We start from the raw sequence: 19,001 nt of genomic DNA, 5'->3' as shown, positions 1-19,001 counted from the left end.
TGTGTTTTCAAAGCGTTCCTTTAATTTTTTTGAGCAGTGTGTATATGTATGTGTGTGTGTGTGTGTGTGTATGTATATATATATATATATATATATATATACACACACACACATAAAAGTTTGTATATACTTGTATACTGTAAGTTTTCCTGAATAAGGTGTATATATGACAGAGCTATTTCAGAGATAAGGCTGGAGCTGGTGACCCATGACCTCTTGGTCTACATATATAATGGAAAAATATATAATGATTAATGGTAATATGGTAATAAATGTGATATATATAATAAATATATTTTGCTGAAGTAAGGCACAATTTTATGTATTATATTTATGCAAAGTATGACATTTTCAGTTATTTTGGAGGTATGGCTGAAGCTGGATTCGAGCCCACAACCTCATACTTCAGAGCGCCGTCTCTCAGCCTTAGACAGATGCCTTAAAGGGACAACGGCACTAGGCTATGGGTGTGGGTCCGATAAGTGCTGGTCCCCAGACAAGTCATCTTCGGAGAGGTGAGGCGAGCCCTCTGGGGTGAATTTCAGGGGCCTCTGTGGTGGGAGGGGCGGGTCTGGGGCCCTTGTGATGCTTAGGGGCCTGGGCAGGGAAAGGAGTGGCCTCTTTTCTCTGTCGGCTGGAGTGAAATCCTCTGTGAAACGCACCTTAGCTGCCTTCCACACAGCGTTTCTTACAATACGTGACAAGAACTGCATGACAACAACAGGAGGTTTAGCTTCGTCATGCTCCCTTTTCCCCACCCTGTGGACCACACTAATGGTGTCAGAAAGTTTGTTTTTTCCTTCAGGCCACAGATATGAAGAATTTCGGCTCTAGCCTCTTCATTTTCTTTCTCGGCTAAGCCCAGCATTCACAAATTAAATCTGCGAGAGTATCGTTCTAATTAACAATACGAGCTTCGCACATATCCAGCTGCTTTACCTCATATCAGAATGATCAGATATCCCTTTCTTGGGAGCTGGAGATTTGCTCTGTGTTTCAAGCAGGGGGACCGATGAGAAGTTCTCTTCCTCCTGAGATTGCACAGAATCAGAGGATTTGCTGTAAGAATGAATTTTGGCAACAGCAGTGCCGCAATCAAAAATCGATTTCTTTTTCACGTTGTGACATTACTATAGCCTATTATCGGACAAACTGAAACACTTTGTAGCTGTTGTGAGCAGCTTTAATGGACTTTTTGTGGAGCTTCGAAAAACTTATGTTAGCAAGCAGCCATATTGGCCAGCCCCCAGGCCCCCCACAGTACTCATCCGCCGAATGGTACAACTGAGACGACATACACCAGGGGTGTCAAACTCCAATCCTGGAGGGCCGGAGCCCTGTGTAGCTTAGTTCTTTCCCTGTTCCACCACAAATGATTCAGCTCAAGAGCTGTGTGGTAATTAGCACAAGGAGGTGCAAGGACCTGAATCAAGTGTGTTAAACAAGGGAAATCCCCAAAAATGTACAGGTCTCCAGCCCTCCAGGACTGGAGTTTGACACCTGTGACATACACGATAAAATTTATGCCAATTTCTTTTTTCATATGCGTTTCTGTCCCATATTGTAATTAACTAAAATTTCATGAGGCAATTCATTATGCATTTGACAGTACACTCGTTTTAAGGATTCCAGATATCAAACTATTTCCAACATGTATCATTTATTTATTTATTTAATTTTGATTTATTTATTTATTTTAGGGTCGGGTGGGTCCGGACCATATCCCGGATGTGCGGGTGCTAAGCAACGGGGACTCTAAACAAAGTGTCGTGGACGCGTGTAAAGCGGTGTAGTCTCTGTAGCAGTGTTCCATCAATACTGTATTCAAACTGTAATTTCAATGGCTGGAAAAAAGAAAGAAGCGAGCCTGCAGGTAAGCTTAAGATAAAAGTCATCATAATGAGGTGAACTCGTGTCGTCGAGGTTACTGGTTTGAGCCCGGACAGTGGATATGGACGTGTGCCTAGCAATATTGGGGGAGTATGTTTATGGGTGCGGGAGGTTCGGAGCTGATTTGGTCTCTACTAGTGTTGAAAGCAAATATGTACCCTCGGTTATATTGTACCAAAAGCAACCTTAATGAGCGCAGAAAAGTTTTCAGTTGTATAAACTATGGGAATTACGTGAAATCGTTATTGCATAAGAACACAATATTTACAGATGAGTGTAAATTTACTCAACAATAGATCCACAAATACATTTTTACGACATTTATTTTGATTTTTACATTTTAACATTTAATTTATTTTAATTGTTACAGTTTGTCTCGATTGCCCTGGAGCATTCCTCATATGACAATTAACATTTGCAAAACAAGTGTAATATCCATACCGTAATGTCACTTCTGCACATTTCTGCTTTACACAAATTTCCAAACATTTTAGTACATACATGCAAATGCTTTTGTACAGTTGTCATTTGGTACAATTTTCAGTTGCTTTAGTGTAGTTGATTAAGATAAATTATGTAGTTTCCCATTGTAATAATTTCACACCCAAAAAATATATGCATGCATGATCATCATATTAGCCACCACATGCAAAACATTTAACCAAGCTTTCAAAATTATTTAAAAATATATTCTAGAAATTGCAGTGATACACCTTGTTGTATTTTTGGTTGCCATAGTATAAGGTTTTGTTGTAATTTTGTTGTTCCTGTATTGCCATTTGCCAATTGTTTTTTACTATGTGATGTTTTGGTTAGTATGGAAGCCCATTTCCGCCAGTAAAAGAAAAAAAAATGAAATAGAAAGTCGAAATAACGAGATGGAAAGTTGTAATTACGAGATAAAAAAATCGAAATTACGAGATAGGAAGTCATAATTACGAGATAGAAAGTCATAATTACGAGATAAAAAAATCGAAATTATGAGATACAAAGTCGTAATTATGAGATAAAAAGCCGAAATTATGAGATACAGTCATAATTACGAGATAAAAAGCCGAAATTATGAGATACAAAGTCATAATTACGAGATAGAAAGTCGAAATTATGAGATACAAAGTCATAATTACGAGATAGAAAGTCGAAATTATGAGATACAAAGTCATAATTACGAGATAGAAAGTCATAATTACGAGATAAAAAAAATCGAAATTATGAGATAGAAAGTCATAATTACGAGATAGGAAGTACGCATGCGCTCCAGTCCAGCTGAAGACCTGTCTTCGCCTCATTAGCGTCAATGTGGAGAGACGCAGTTCAAACGTAAGCCATTAGAAGTGATGCTTTTAAATGTTAGATACAACTGCCAGACTGTAAATCCCTCGTTTCACTACATTATTGTTAGTTTTGCTGGACTGAGTGTCTTGATCTTATTCAAAGTTCAGCCTTACATACTGTTGAGTTTACGAGGCTGAAGTTGGCAGTTCGCAGCTAGTTATTCGGATTTTTCCGGTCCACCTTAAATGCTTCTTTTTTTCAGCTATTTTTACAGGCCCCTGCTCTTTCATTTCAAAACGTCCCAAAAATCTGCCATTGCCATCTTATAGTAGGTATAACAGAGTGTAAGCAGACTTATTTTGGTGAATTTTTACTGTAGCATTTTCTCATAATCACTTCCTAAACTTGGCACCAACACTCCATTCTCTATGGGTCTCAATGCATTTCTGAGCAATTACATTCCAGCTTTCTTTAGGTGCCCGAGGAAGTGCAGTCGTTGGTGTGCCTTTTTAGTGACGGCTGCTGCATGCCCAGCTGACTTGTGGCTCTGGCACTAAGGGTCTATGGGGCGCCGTTTGTAAAGTTACGAAAATAACTAAGTGAGCCGAATTTGCCATATTGTCCTCAATCGCCCCTAACCTGCAACCACTTAGCGAGCTAATTCGTCGTTACCGCCCATTTCTATGCAGATGGGCGTGGCGAATTTGCATATGTTCTCAACATTTAGAGTCTACATTTAACATTTATATTTAACATTTAACATTTACATTTAACATTTAGATTTACATTTACATTTAACATTTAGATATGTTAACATTTATATTTAACATTTATATTTATATTTAACATTTACATTTAACATTTAGATTTATATTTGCATTGAACTTTTACATTTAACATTTAGATTTATATTTACATTTAACATTTAGATATAAGTTAACATTTAACATTTATATTTAACATTTATATTTACATTTAACTTTTATATTTACGTTTACATTTAACATTTATATTTGACATTTACATTTAATATTTATATATAGACATACCATTTATATTTACATATGATGAACAATTGTGCAAATAATCTACACAGCAAAAAATATGATGATCCACAACACCATTGACTTCTAGCTAAATGTCAGAAAATTGCACTAAATGTTGAAAAAGTGGCAAGTACAAAAATGTTTCGTAACTTTACAAACGGCGCCCCATAAGGGTCACCCCATGAAACCCGAAGCTGCAGACACTCTTCTCAGCATCTCTTCCAATGTGAATGGGAACTGAATGATCCAAACCATGTGCAATTGTAGTCCTCTCCACTGCTGCTACAATATTGCACACCTATTCAACATATCTGTACACTCACCTAAAGGATTATTAGGAACACCTGTTCAATTTCTCATTAATGCAATTATCTAATCAACCAATCACATGGCAGTTGCTTCAATGCATTTAGGGGTGTGGTCCTGGTCAAGACAATCTCCTGAACTCCAAACTGAATGTCAGAATGGGAAAGAAAGGTGATTTAAGCAATTTTGAGCGTGGCATGGTTGTTGGTGCCAGACGGGCCGGTCTGAGTATTTCACAATCTGCTCAGTTACTGGGATTTTCACGCACAACCATTTCTAGGGTTTACAAAGAATGGTGTGCAAAGGGAAAAACATCCAGTATGCGGCAGTCCTGTGGGGGAAAATGCCTTGTTGATGCTAGAGGTTAGAGGAGAATGGGCCGACTGATTCAAGCTGATAGAAGAGCAACTTTGACTGAAATAACCACTTGTTACAAACGAGGTATACAGCAAAGCATTTGTGAAGCCACAACACGCACAACCTTGAGGCGGATGGGCTACAACAGCAGAAGACCCCACCGGGTACCACTCATCTCCACTACAAATAGGAAAAAGAGGCTACAATTTGCACGAGCTCACCAAAATTGGACAGTTGAAGACTGGAAAAATGTTGCCTGGTCTGATGAGTCTCGATTTCTGTTGAGACATTCAAATGGTAGAGTCAGAATTTGGCGTAAACAGAATGAGAACATGGATCCATCATGCCTTGTTACCACTGTGCAGGCTGGTGGTGGTGGTGTAATGGTGTGGGGGATGTTTTCTTGGCACACTTTAGGCCCCTTAGTGCCAATTGGGCATCGTTTAAATGCCACGGCCTACCTGAGCATTGTTTCTGACCATGTCCATCCCTTTATGACCACCATGTACCCATCCTCTGATGGCTACTTCCAGCAGGATAATGCACCATGTCACAAAGCTCGAATCATTTCAAATTGGTTTCCTGAACATGACAATGAGTTCACTGTACTAAAATGGCCCCCACAGTCACCAGATCTCAACCCAATAGAACATCTTTGGGATATGGTGGAACGGGAGCTTCATGCCCTGGATGTGCATCCCACAAATCTCCATCAACTGCAAGATGCTATCTTATCAATATGGGCCAACATTTCTAAAGAATGCTTTCAGCACCTTGTTGAATCAATGCCACATAGAATTAAGGCAGTTCTGAAGGCGAAAGGGGGTCAAACACCGTATTAGTATGGTGTTCCTAATAATCCTTTAGGTGAGTGTATTTTATTATTGATTGTAGTTTTCCTTCTTCTGACTGCTGATACATTTTGCATAGATTATATTCATTGTACATATTACTGAATAGTTTTCCTCCTATTGTCTGCTTCTAAAAGTATTTGCAGAAATCTGGACACTTTTTTATATACAACTTGCTGCAGCTTAAATGCTATCTTGATATGTACATATATTCTAAGCACATGTTATTTTTTGCCACCCAATGCACATTTTATTTGTTTTTTATATCTTTATTCTAGAGTTTTTATAAATATAGTATGTTCATAAATGCTTTTTGTACGTGTCTTATTTGTTCTTTGTTTTGTAAATGCTGGAGCCAAGTCGTCTCATCTTTCTCTCTGTATTCCTGTTGTGCAATATTGTAGCAGCAGTGGAGAGGACTACAATTAATGCAATGACGGCAATTAGAGCAAAATTATATAGCAAAAGGTAGTGTTGAGAATACCATTTGAATCATGCTACAGTAAAAATTCACCAAAATTAGTCTGCTTACACTCTGTTATACCTACTATAAGATGGCAATGGCAGATTTTTGGGACGTTTTGAAATGAAAGAGCAGGGGCCTGTAAAAATAGCTGAAAAAAAGAAGCATTTAAGGTGGACCGGAAAAATCCGAATAAGTAGCTGCGAATAAGTAGCCAACTTCAGCCTCGTAAACTCAACAGTATGTAAGGCTGAACTTTGAATAAGATCAAGACACTCAGTCCAGCAAAACTAACAATAATGTAGTGAAACGAGGGATTTACAGTCTGGCAGTTGTATCTAACATTTAAAAGCATCACTTCTAATGGCTTACGTTTGAACTGCGTCTCTCCACATTGACGCCAATGAGGCGAAGACAGGTCTTCAGCTGGACTGGAGCGCATGCGTACTTCCTATCTCGTAATTATTACTTTCTATCTCATAATTTCGATTTTTTTTATCTCGTAATTATGACTTTCTATCTCGTAATTATGACTTTGTATCTCATATTTTCGACTTTCTATCTCGTAATTATGACTTTGTATCTCATAATTTCGGCTTTTTATCTCGTAATTATGACTTTGTATCTCATAATTTCGGCTTTTTATCTCATAATTATGACTTTGTATCTCATAATTTTGATTTTTTTATCTCGTAATTATGACTTTCTATCTCGTAATTATGACTTTCTATCTCGTAATTATGACTTTGCATCTCATAATTTCGACTTTTTATCTCGTAATTATGACTTCCTATCTCGTAATTTCGATTTTTTTATCTCGTTATTTCGACTTTCTATTTCATTTTTTTTTCTTTTACTGGCGGAAATGGGCTTCCATACATTTGTGACATAGCGGGGGGCAGCTATAATTCTGTGCCCAGGGAGCAGTACCTTGCTCAGGGTACCTCAGTGGTGTCTTGCTGGTTAGGGATTTGAACCAGCAATCTTTCAATGACAAGTGCACTTCCCTAACCATTAAGCCACCACTGCCCACATTATGTGTCAACTTTAAACAATAAACAAGCTTTATTTGCCATTTGCAGAAGTACAGGTACACTGGAATGCTTCTCTTCACCAACCCCATCTTGCTCGCCATAGCTTGGGGGTCACAGTAGAGGGTCACACTGTTAGACATTTCAAAGGATTTTTAATCACTTACTGGCAACATTAACATTAATTAACCAAGTTAACTAATGTTAGCTCTTTTAAATTACAATAAATGAAACCTACAACAGTTCATTTACTATTTTACAATAGTTTAAACATGCCAGTGTTAACATGAATATTTTTACATTTAACGTTGTTAAATTAATGTTATCTTAGCTAATGCTAACCTAACACTGATGTTAACGCACATTGTGAACCTCTGTCAGAGAATATTACTTTCACTGCCTTGTAGTAAATTAATCTGAACTTTACCCTTGACTAAAATGGTTTGATGTTCAATTCAGTTCAATTCAATGTATTTTTATATAGCACCTTTCATGACCGAGTCATCCCAAGGCACTTTACATTGATGTGTTGTGATTCATCACATCATTAGAGAGTGCAGTACAAAACGGGAAAAAAGAAGGAAAGAAATTAGATAAAGAAAGCCAGATGACAAAGGAGGAGAGGAAATAAAAACTCCGAAGTATGGAGATAAAAATCCTCTGGGGGTCCAAGGTCAACTGGCTGCCCAATCCCCCTGGGCATAGTGACTAGTGACAATGTGTATTGCAACAGCAATAAAGGGTTTCATCAATCATCAATCAATCAATCAATATTACTGAAAACAGAAAAGAGTGGACTTACTTGCTAAAACCAAGGTGTAAGCTGTGATTAAGGATCAAGACAAAGTCCATCAATGAGTCTGTTATCCACGTTGGCCTCTGTTGGGTGGCATTGAAGACTGCACCCACGATGATACAGTTCTGTAAGTCCCATTTGTGATATCATCCCTACATGGGACCGGACTAGGACTCCAGATGGTGCCTACCTCAAGCACCACCAGGGACATGTAGGAAGGCAGAGAGCATGGATGGTCAGAACATGCGTTGACACATTTCTTGGACAAGCATAGTAGATAAAAAAAATGGCATGTATTGTATCACCAGCAATCATAGTTGCATTGTGTTATGTGATAGGTTGCGAGTAAGCTAAACTATAGTAATAAGTCTTCAGTCAAGATTTAAAGACTGAGACTGAATCGGAATCCTGAACATAGTCTGGTAAACTATTCCACAATATAGAGACCCTGCAGCAGAATTCTTTACCGCCAACTGTCTATTTATATGTGGAACAACCTCACATTATAGGCATAACTGGGGGTGAGTAATTAGCTAGAGGTAGAACTAGAATCCCTATAAGCTAGACTAAGTTAGACTGTTTTAGTCTAGATTTGAATGAGCAAGCTAGCGTTGACTAATGTTAGCGAGTGAGCTAACGTTTAATTAACGTTAGCTGAATAACTTATTCCAAATGGCCAGGGGGTGGTTATGTTGTTCAATGCAAGCTAATGAACAAGGAGGTTGTGCGCAAGGATTGCTGGGATTGCTGCGAGAGAGTGGTGTTGAGCTGCAGCGATTGTTTGGGATTGTTTTTTGGAGTGTTTTGAACGTATTTTGAGTGATTGTGTGCTTTACCTGTTTACGTGGGTGCCTGTTTATTTCTATTTATTGTTCTTATTTCGGTCGGCGTGAGTGCTTGTCTGTCCTGTCTGTTAATTAACAGTGCGATTATTAGCGACAGAGAGCTGCGGGTGTTGCGTGAGTGGCGTTTTTCTGTCCGCGTTTAACTCCATAACAAACACCTGCGGGGCGATAATAACTAATAATATCTAACGTCGGTATCGCTACCCAGCGCCGGAAAAGGACAGTTGCTCCTGAGCTTTGCTCGGTCGCCATTTCCACTTTTTTCCCGCTCCGGCAGTAGCCTGCTGTGAGGGGGTTTTTGTGGTTTTTCGACCTCCCAAGAGCAACTTCGATTTCGCCTTGTTTTTAGTTCATACTTGGTTCAGGCAGAAGTTCTTCTGGTAAGTAGTAGTAAATTTAACAGGTTTAAAATTTTAAATAATAATTAAGTTCCGTTTTAACACAAGTAATAACTTATTTTAGTGTACTCGGCACGTTACTGCATTTATTGTTACGCAAATTAATCTTTATAGTTAAATACACTATATAAATTTACTGGGCTGGAAGTACGGGGTCATAGTGAGTTAGTTAATTATGGGGCCGGCTCAGTGTTGCGTTTGCAAGATGTTTGCCCTTCTGGACGTTAGTGTCCAGTCGGACTTCATCTGCGAGCGATGTAAGCTAGTGGACTCACTCATGGTCAAGGTTCGCGACCTTGAGGAGCAACTGGCTCTCATCCAATGCAACAGTGAATTAGATGAGCTAGTTGATACGCCGTTTATGGAGATGATGTGTATGCCACTAGCGGGGGAGAGGGAGAATGAAGAGCAGAGAGGTCGAGAGAGCTGGGTGACCGTAGGTCGTAGACGCAGGAAAAGGCGTACACACGTTACAGAGACGGCATCACCTGAGGTGTCTGTGTCTAACAGGTTACAGGTGCTTCCAGCTTTAGAGCCGAAAGGGACTGGGGAGGCAGGTGGGCCCTTGGGCACTGAGGAGCCCCCTCCCCCCAGGAAGAGGGAGGTTGTGGTAGTGGGGGATTCAATTATTAGGGGAGTAGACAGTTATGTGTGCACGCGTGATAGAGGGTCCCGTACGGTGTCTTGCCTGCCTGGTGCCCAGGTAGGAGACCTTCCAGATCGTGTGGACAAGCTTTTGGCCCCAGCTACGGTGGATCCAGTTGTCGTGGTGCATGTTGGCACCAACGACATAGGCAAGGGTAGAAGGGCTGTTCTGCAGGATAAATTTATAGAAAGTCGCCAATAAGCTTAGAAGCAGAACGTCCATGGTGGTATTTTCTGAAATACTCCCCGTGCCACGCGCAAGTCAGGCTAAGTTAGCTGAGATAAGGAGATTAAATGCGTGGCTAAAAGGATGGTGTAGGAAAGAGGGGTTTAGGTTTATGGGGCACTGGAGGACCTTCTGGAACAGGTGGGACCTGTTCAAGCCAGATGGGTTGCATCTGAACCGGAGGGGAACCAGTGTACTGGGAAGGCGTATTTGTAGAGTAGTTGAGGAATGTTTAAACTAGGGACTGGGGGGGCAGGGAGGTTAGTTAAGTATGTAGCTGGGGGGAAACGGAAAGCCCCAAAAAATCATATTATAAGTAGGCACTGTAATAGGTCTACCCTTTGTTGTCTGTATTTAAACGCCAGGAGTATTAGGAATAAAATTCATGATTTAGAGGCTCTTATCTCATCGGACTCTTATGATATTATAGCAATAACTGAAACGTGGTTGAGTGAAAAGGATTGACAAGAATATAATATGGATGGTTACACGTTGTTCCGTAAAGACCGTATAGGTAAGAAGGGAGGTGGTGTTGCAGTATATGTAAAGGAAAACTTGCAGGCAAGGGAGCTTACTGATATAAGTAAAAGTACGGAAGCTATATGGGTAAAATTAGATGCTAAAAACTCAAATAGCCTAATTGTCGGTGTTTGTTACAGAGCACCTAATGTAGCAGCAGAGGAAAGCAGATTGTTATACAGTGATATTAGGATTATGAGCAATAAAAATGATGTGGTAGTTATGGGTGATTTTAATCTACCAGGGATGCAGTGGGACATTGTTGCAGGCTCTTCTGAAAATGAACTTGAGATGGTGGAATTAGTACAGGATTGTTTTTTTACTCAGTTTGTTAACACCCCTACCAGAGGAGATGCCATTCTTGATCTTGTTTTCTCTAATAACCAGGACAGGATTGGTAAATTAGACGTTTTTGAACCACTTGACAGTAGCGATCATAACATGGTTAAATTTGAGGTTAAGTTTAGTGCCCGAAGAGCAAAGTCCAAATCAAAAGTATATAATGTTAGGAAGGCTAACTTCAATTGTATGAGATTAAAACTAGAAACTGTGAACTGGATGGAGTTAAATAAAACTGTTGAAGAGGCATGGGAATTTTTTAAAAGCACAATATTGCAAGTGCAAGAGGACTTCATACCTGTTTCCAGCAAGAATAAATCTAGGAAATTGCAACCTAGGTGGTTTACTAGGGAAATAAAGTATAAAGTAAGGAGGAAAAGGGCTTTGTTCCAGAAATGGAAAATAACTGATGATGACAGAATAAAGCAAGGGTATCTAAATCTACAGGCTGAATTAAAAAATGACATTAGACGAGCTAAAAGAAATGTCGAAAGGAAGATCGCATTGGAGGCTAAGGATGACGTTAAAAGTTTCTTCCAGTATTTTAACTCTAAAGGAGCTCTAAAAGGTGAAATTTCTAATCTGCAGGATAGTAAGGGTCTTATAATTGAAAACGACATTGATATAGTAAATGAGTTCAATGATAGTTTTGCACGGGTATTCACTGTTGAGGACACTAGTAACTTACCAGTTCTTATTACTAATCCAACATCGTCTATAACTAATATATATTTAACTGAAGCTGATGTTTTGCAAAGCCTAGCTAAGCTCAAAATAAATAAATCACAGGGCCCTGATGGCATCTTACCTATAGTCTTAAAAGAGATGAGGGATGTTATTTGCCGACCCTTAACTTTACTGTTTCAAAAATCCTTATCTGAAGGTGTGGTACCTACTGATTGGAAGCATACCAACATAACACCCATTTTCAAAAAAGGGGATAGAAGTAATTTGTCAAACTATAGGCCAATCAGTCTAACTTGTATAACTGGTAAAGTTATGGAGGCTATAATCAAAGATAAAATGGTAGATTACCTGGACTCAAATAACATTTTGAGGGATAGCCAGCATGGATTTAGGAGAGGTAGATCCTGTTTAACAAATCTGTTGGAGTTTTTTGAGGAAGCTACTCAGGAAGTTGATGATAAGAAGGCCTATGATGTCATCTACTTAGATTTCCAAAAGGCTTTTGATGTTGTTCCCCACAAGAGGCTCTCACTTAAACTCAAAGCGACAGGTATTTTAGGAACTGTAGCGACCTGGATTGATAACTGGTTAACGGATAGGAAGCAGCGAGTAGTTATAAGAGGCTCAATGTCACAGTGCGCCTGCGTTCATAGTGGGGTACCGTAGGGTTCAATTTTAGGACCACTATTGTTCCTAATTTACATAAATGATATAGACACCAATATATACAGTAAACTGGTGAAATTTGCAGATGACACCAAGGTGGGTGGTGTAGCAGATACTGAACTAGCGGCTCAGCAGCTACAGCGGGATCTTAATTGAATTAGTGATTGGGCCGACACCTGGCAGATGAAATTTAACATAGACAAATGTAAGGTACTCCATGTAGGGAGCAGAAATATAAAGTACAGGTATTTTATGGGACCTACTGAAATAAAGGTAGCTGATTATGAGAAAGACCTTGGTGTGTATGTTGATGCTTCCATGTCTCATTCTCGCCAGTGCGGGGAAGCAATAAAAAAGGCCAATAGGATGTTGCCGTATATCTCCAGGTGTGTGGAGTTCAAGTCAAGGGAGGTAATGCTAAGATTATACAATTCCTTGGTGAGACCTCACCTAGAATATTGTGTGCAGGTTTGGTCACCATATCTTAAAAAGGACATTGCGGCCTTAGAAAAGGTGCAGCGTAGGGCCACAAGAATGATTCCTGGTCTTAGAGGAATGTCATACGAGGAAAGGTTATTTGAGCTAAATCTGTTCAGCCTCAAGCAAAGGAGACTGAGGGGGGACATGATCCAGGTCTATAAGATTCTAACAGGTTTGGATGCTGTTCAACCGAATAGTTACTTCAGCATTAGTTCAAATACAAGAACTCGTGGCCATAGGTGGAAATCAGCGGGAGAACATTTCAAACTTGATTTAAGGAAGCACTTCTTTACACAGCGTGTAGTCAGAGTATGGAATAGTCTTCCTGATAACATAGTGCAAGCTGAATCCTTGGCTTCCTTTAAATCAGAGCTAGATAAGATTTTAACAACTCTGAGCTATTAGTTAAGTTCTCCCCAAGCGAGCTCGATGGGCCGAATGGCCTCCTCTCGTTTGTATAGTTCTTATGTTCTTATGTTCTTCCAGTATGAGGTGTGTTGTTATTTGTGAAAGTTGTCATGTACCTGATTGGTTCCCATAGTTAATGTGGTGTAATGAACAAAATGATGTAGGAGTGTTGTAGAACAGAATTTACTTAATGGCGAGTGAGAGAAATATGTAGCCAGTCTCTGAGTCATACACAGACATTACATGGTGTTGGGACTTCAGAATGTTGTACCAATTACACTTAGCGAATATTATGAGAATCAGGAATCAGAAATTCCTTGGTCTGATGAGCATAAACTCTGTGAGTTATGATCAAGTCTAGTGTACGATTGCATTGGTCCGCCCATTGGAATTTGTCCAAATAAACTGCTTTCCATCCATCCATCCATTTTCTCCCGCTTATCCGAGGTCGGGTCGCGGGGGCAGCAGTCTCAGCAAGGAAACCCAGACTTCCCTCTCCCCGGCCACTTCATCCAGCTCCTCTGGGGGAATCCCGATGCGTTCCCAGGCCAGCCGAGAGACATAGTCCCTCCAGTGTGTCCTGGGTTTTCCCCGGGGCTTCCTCCCAGTGGGACATGCCTGGAACACCTCACCAGGGAGGCGTCCAGGAGGCATCCTAATCAGATGCCCGAGCCACCTCATCTGACTCCTCTCAATGCGGAGGAGCAGCGGCTCTACTCTGAGTCCCTCCCGAATGACCGAGCTCCTCACCCTATCTCTAAGGGAGAGCCCAGCCACCCTGCGGAGGAAACTCATTTCGGCCGCTTGCACTCGTGATCTCGTTCTTTCGGTCACTACCCACAGCTCGTGACCATAGCTGAGGGTAGGAACGTAGATCGACTAGTAAATCGAGAGCTTCACCTTTTGACTCAGCTCCATCTTCACCATGACAGACCGATGCAGTGCCCGCATCACTGCAGACGCCGCACTGATCCGCCTGTCGACCTCCCGCTCCATTGTCCCCCCACTCGTGAACAAGACCCAGAGATACTTAAACTCCTCCACTTGGGGAAGGATCCCATCCCCGACCCGGAGAGAGCATTCTACCCTTTTCCGGCTGAGGACCATGGTCTCAGATTTGGAGGTGCTGATTCTCATCCCAGCCACTTCACACTCGGCTGCGAACTGTCCCAGCGAGAGCTGAAGGTCACGGTCCGATGAGGCCAACAGGACCACATCATCTGCAAAAAGACCTAATCCTGAGGTCACCAAACCGGACACCCTCAACGCCCTGGCTGTGCCTAGAAATTCTGTCCATAAAAGTTATGAACAGAATCGGTGACAAAGGGCAGCCCTGACGGAGTCCAACCCTCACCGGAAATAAGTCCGACTTATTGCCACCCATGCGGACCAGACTCTGGCACCGGTCATACAGGGACCGAACAACCCTTAAAAGGAAGCCCAGCACCCCATACTCCCGGAGCACCCCCCACAGGACTCCCCGAGGGACACGGTCGAATGCCTTCTCCAAGTCCACAAAACACATGTAGACTGGTTGGGCAAACTCCCATGAACCCTCCAGAACCCTGCAGAGAGTATAGAGCTGGTCCACTGTTCCACGGCCAGGGCGAAAACCATACTGCTCCTCCTGAATCCGAGGTTCGATAATCCGGTGGACCCTCCTCTCCAGAACCCCCGAATAGACCTTACCAGGGAGGCTGAGGAGTGTGATCCCCCTATAGCTGGAGCACACCCTCTGGTCCCCCTTCTTAAAGAGGGGGACCACCACCCCGGTCTGCCAGTCCAGAGGCACTGCCCCCGATGTCTACGCAATGCTGCAGATGCGTGTTAAACAAGACAGCCCCACAGCATCCAGAGCCTTAAGGAATCCACCCCCCGGGCTCGGCCACCAAGGAGCTTTTTAACCACCTCAGTGACCTCCGCCCCCGAGATAGGGGAGTCCACACCCAAGTCCCCATACTCTGCTTCCACATCGGAAGGCGTGTCGGTGGGATTGAGGAGGTCTTCGAAGTACTCCCCCCACCGACCCAAAACGTCCCAGGTTGAGGTCAGCAGCACCCCATCCCCACCATAAACAGTGTTGATGTTGCACCGCTTTCCCACCCGGAGCTGCCGGATGGTGGACCAGAATCGCCTCGAAGCCGTCCAGAAGTCGTTTACCATGGCCTCGCCAAACTCCTCCCAAACCTGAGTTTTTGCCTCAGCGACCGCCGAAGCTGCATCCCGCTTGGCCTGCCGGTACCCGTCAGCTGCCTCTGGAGTCCCACAGACTAAATAGGCCCGATAGGACTCCTTCTTCAGCTTGATGGCATCCCTCACCACTGGTGTCCACCAGCGGGTTCGCGGGTTGCCGCCGCGACAGGCACCGACCACCTTACGGCCACAGCTCCTGTCAGCCGCCCCCACAATGGAGGCGTGGAACATGGCCCATTCAGACTCAATGTCCCCCGCCTCCCCTGGGACATGGGAGAAGTTCTGCCGGAGGTAGGAGTTGAAACTCCTCCTGACAGGGGATTCCGCCAGACGTTCCCAGCAGACCCTCACTATACGCTTGGGCCTGCCAGGCCTGGCCGGCTTCCTCCCCCACCAGCGGAGCCAACCCACCACCAGGTAGTGATCATTTGACAGCTCCGCCTCTCTCTTCACCCGAGTGTCCAATACATGCGGCCGCAAGTCTGATGACACGACTACAAAGTCGATCATCGAACTGCGGCCTACGGTGTCCTGGTGCCAGGTGCACATATGAACACCCTTATGCCTGAACATGGTGTTCATTATGGACAATCCGTGGTGAGCACAGAAGTCCAACAACAGAACACCACTCGGGTTCAGATCGGGGGGGGCGTTCCTCCCAATCACGCCACTCCAGGTCCTTGAGCATTGAAGTCCCCCAGCAGAACAAGAGAGTCCCCAGAAGGAGTGCTCTCCAACACCCCTTCCAGAGACTCTAATAAGTATGCCCACCCCTGCTCGGCGCCTCTCCCCGCAGGCAACTCCAGAGTGGAAGAGGGTCCAACCCCCTTCAAGGAGTCTATGTCTAGCCGGAATTTCACAACCTCGCGCACCAGCTCAGGCTCCTTCCCCATCCATGTCTCAAGAGCTAGCTTCTGCAGCCAAGGATCGGACCGCCAAGGTCCCCGCCTTTGGCCACTGCCCAGCTCACAACGCACCCGACCCCTATGGCCCCTCCTATGGGTGGTGAGCCCATTGGAAGGGGAACCCACGTGCCTTGTTCGGGCTGTGCCCGACAAGGCCCCATGGGTATAGGCCTGGCCACCAGGCGCTCACCATCGAGCCCCACCCCCAGGCCTGGCTCCAGGGGGGGGGCCCTGGTGACCCGCGTCCGGGCAAGGGAAAACGTGTTTCCAATATTTTTCTCATCATAAGGGGTCTTTTGAGCCGCACTTCGTCTGGTTCCTCACCCAGGACCTGTTTGCCTTGGGTGACCCTACCAGGGGCATAAAGCCCCGGGCAACTTAGCTCCTGGGATCACTGGAACACGCAAACCCCTCCACCATGATAAGGTGTGTTGTTACTGCTTTAACAATATATTATTAACTCTCCATGTGTCAATCAATGAATTACTGTTATTATTGTCCATTTAGTCATATCTAGATGGACATCTATCTAACCATTCGTCAGGTGTCATGTTCCAATCACCACCTACTAAAGCGAACTTAATACTAAACCTTTTTTTATATTCAGAGATAACTTCTGTAATAGACTCTAATAACAACTTATTTCATCCAGTATTGTCATATCCATAAGTATTAATCAGGATACCAAATGACCCTTCAACATAAACAACCACCACAATCCAATGACCATCAACATCATTCTTAAATAGGAATCTTTGGAAACAAATAGCACCCCTGGAATAATTACTGCCATGAGAAAACAGCATCTTATCTCCCCATTGGTTCTTCCAGAACAAAACATCCTCCTCACATGCAAAAATATATAGTGTGCCTTAAGACCCTTAAAGAACAAGAAAGTTGCCTTGAGTTTAATATTGTCTTTAAGACTTCTTGCATTTATGGATAAAAAGGAAATCTCAGATTTTAAGGAAAGCATTAAAAACAGAGCAAATGGAGAACAAATACAAAGAAATAGTGTCAAACTAGCCTCATAATAAAATGCTAGAAACGACAAGAACCAAACCTTAAAGTGTAGATACCACAAACCCCGGTTCCTCTGAAGCAACATCAAAACATTTCTCCCTGCAGCATTAATTCACACGTTCACAAGCACTCCTTCGTCTTGATCCATTTCCCCTCCAGAAACCCGAAGGATCCACGGAAATATGCCTTCTTTCTGGATTTCCTTGCCTCCTCAATTTTGGGCCAGAGCACCTCTCTGGCCTTTTTATCTGCCATTGTTAAGTCTTCAGTAAAACTTCTGCAGATTTATGACTCTTTCATCAGTTTCCTTTCTGTGCTTCCGCTTGACAAATCGGATGATCACCTGGCGAGACTTTTTTCTCCTCCGTTTTTCCCACCCGATGCACCGTATCCACTATGTCATTTATCTTCTTTGCCCACTGCGGAGTAACCTCCCCGAGTAGCTTAATCACTTTTTTCCTTGTGTGTTCATTATGCGTTTCTTTCATGCCTTTCACTCTCAAGTTCCATCATCTGCTGTACCTCTCCAAGTCATCCAACCTTTTTTTTTTAAAAAGGCTTTTTTCTTTTTACAGGGTTTCTACTTTTTCTTCAAGAGCAGACACTTTGTTTTTACATTCTTTCATTTCTGTTGCATTAAATTCCAGTGCTCCAGACCTCCTTATTGTTAACATGTTTAGTAGTATCTTGATTATTACTAACATGCTTGTTGCTAATGCTATTCTGCTTTTCCTTCGTATTGAGAATAGTACTGTTTATAAGTTGACTCTTTTCCTGGGAGTCTTGTTCCTTAACTTTGTTACACATATCCCAAGCTAACCTACCAGCTTATCTGTGCAGGAAGAATTCTTATTAATTAACCTTCTGAGGAAATGTTACTGCACATTTAAAAGTGCGACCGCTCAGTCCGCCATCTTTCCATTTCCCTAGCATTTTATCTTACCACTAATAGTATTCCTAAATCGCACTAAAAGTTTTTTTCCTAAACCTGATTCACAAAGTGGCTGAGAGCAACTTTTAGTTAGGAAAAGATAAGTAGTACAAAGATAAGAGTAAGACTCCATCACTTTGGCTGACATTCACGATCTTGCCAGCAATAACCATGAGGACTGGTTGATGAGAGGCCAGTATGTGCTGGTGAAAATGTACACGCAACATCCCCTAAACACAAATACTTTGGAAACCGTTTATAGCGATCATGGTTATAGTGATCAACCGCTTATATGGATCGAAAAGCTTGGGACAGAATAATTCCTGTACAAATACTGTTCATATAATTCAGTTATTGTAACTGGGCGATGGTGGTGCAGGAGGTAGTGCTACCGGAGGGTTGCCGGTTCAAGCCCCGGGTCCTCCTGACCCCATCGAAGTGTCCTTGAGCAAGACACTGAACCCCAAATTGCTCCCGGTGAGCTGGTTGGCACCTTGCATGGCAGCCTCCACCACCGGTGTGTGAATGTGAGGCGTATATTGTAAAGTGCTTTAGTAAAAAGCGCTATATAAATGCAGTCCATTTACCATTTAATCGAGTAGTCCACTTTCAGTGTTCATTTTTGTTATTTTTAAACATGACAACATATGGAAAAAATTAAAACTATAGTATTTCGTTAGTGTTCGTGTTTTTTCACTTAGCTTTAATCACCCTACTTTGC

At 42.5% G+C, this 19,001-nt stretch overlaps 1 protein-coding gene across 3 annotated transcripts in view; it reads left to right on the top strand.

Annotated features, from left to right (window-relative positions):
* The first annotated feature begins 1,734 nt into the window (after positions 1-1,734).
* nme9 (NME/NM23 family member 9) overlaps positions 1,735-19,001 on the top strand; it is a 34,289-nt gene continuing 17,022 nt past the window's right edge. For all 3 annotated transcript variants that reach the window (XM_072716610.1, XM_023810139.2, XM_023810140.2), the window contains exon 1: positions 1,735-1,873. In XM_072716610.1, the coding sequence (XP_072572711.1) occupies positions 1,841-1,873 (33 nt within the window). In that variant the 5' untranslated portion in view covers positions 1,735-1,840. The remainder of the gene's footprint in view (positions 1,874-19,001) is intronic.

The sequence above is a fragment of the Paramormyrops kingsleyae genome, chromosome 1, assembly GCF_048594095.1.
Source record: "Paramormyrops kingsleyae isolate MSU_618 chromosome 1, PKINGS_0.4, whole genome shotgun sequence".
NCBI lineage: Eukaryota > Metazoa > Chordata > Actinopteri > Osteoglossiformes > Mormyridae > Paramormyrops > Paramormyrops kingsleyae.
The sequence above is the reverse complement of the archived record's forward strand: the minus strand, read 5'-3'. Positions and strand labels throughout refer to the sequence as shown.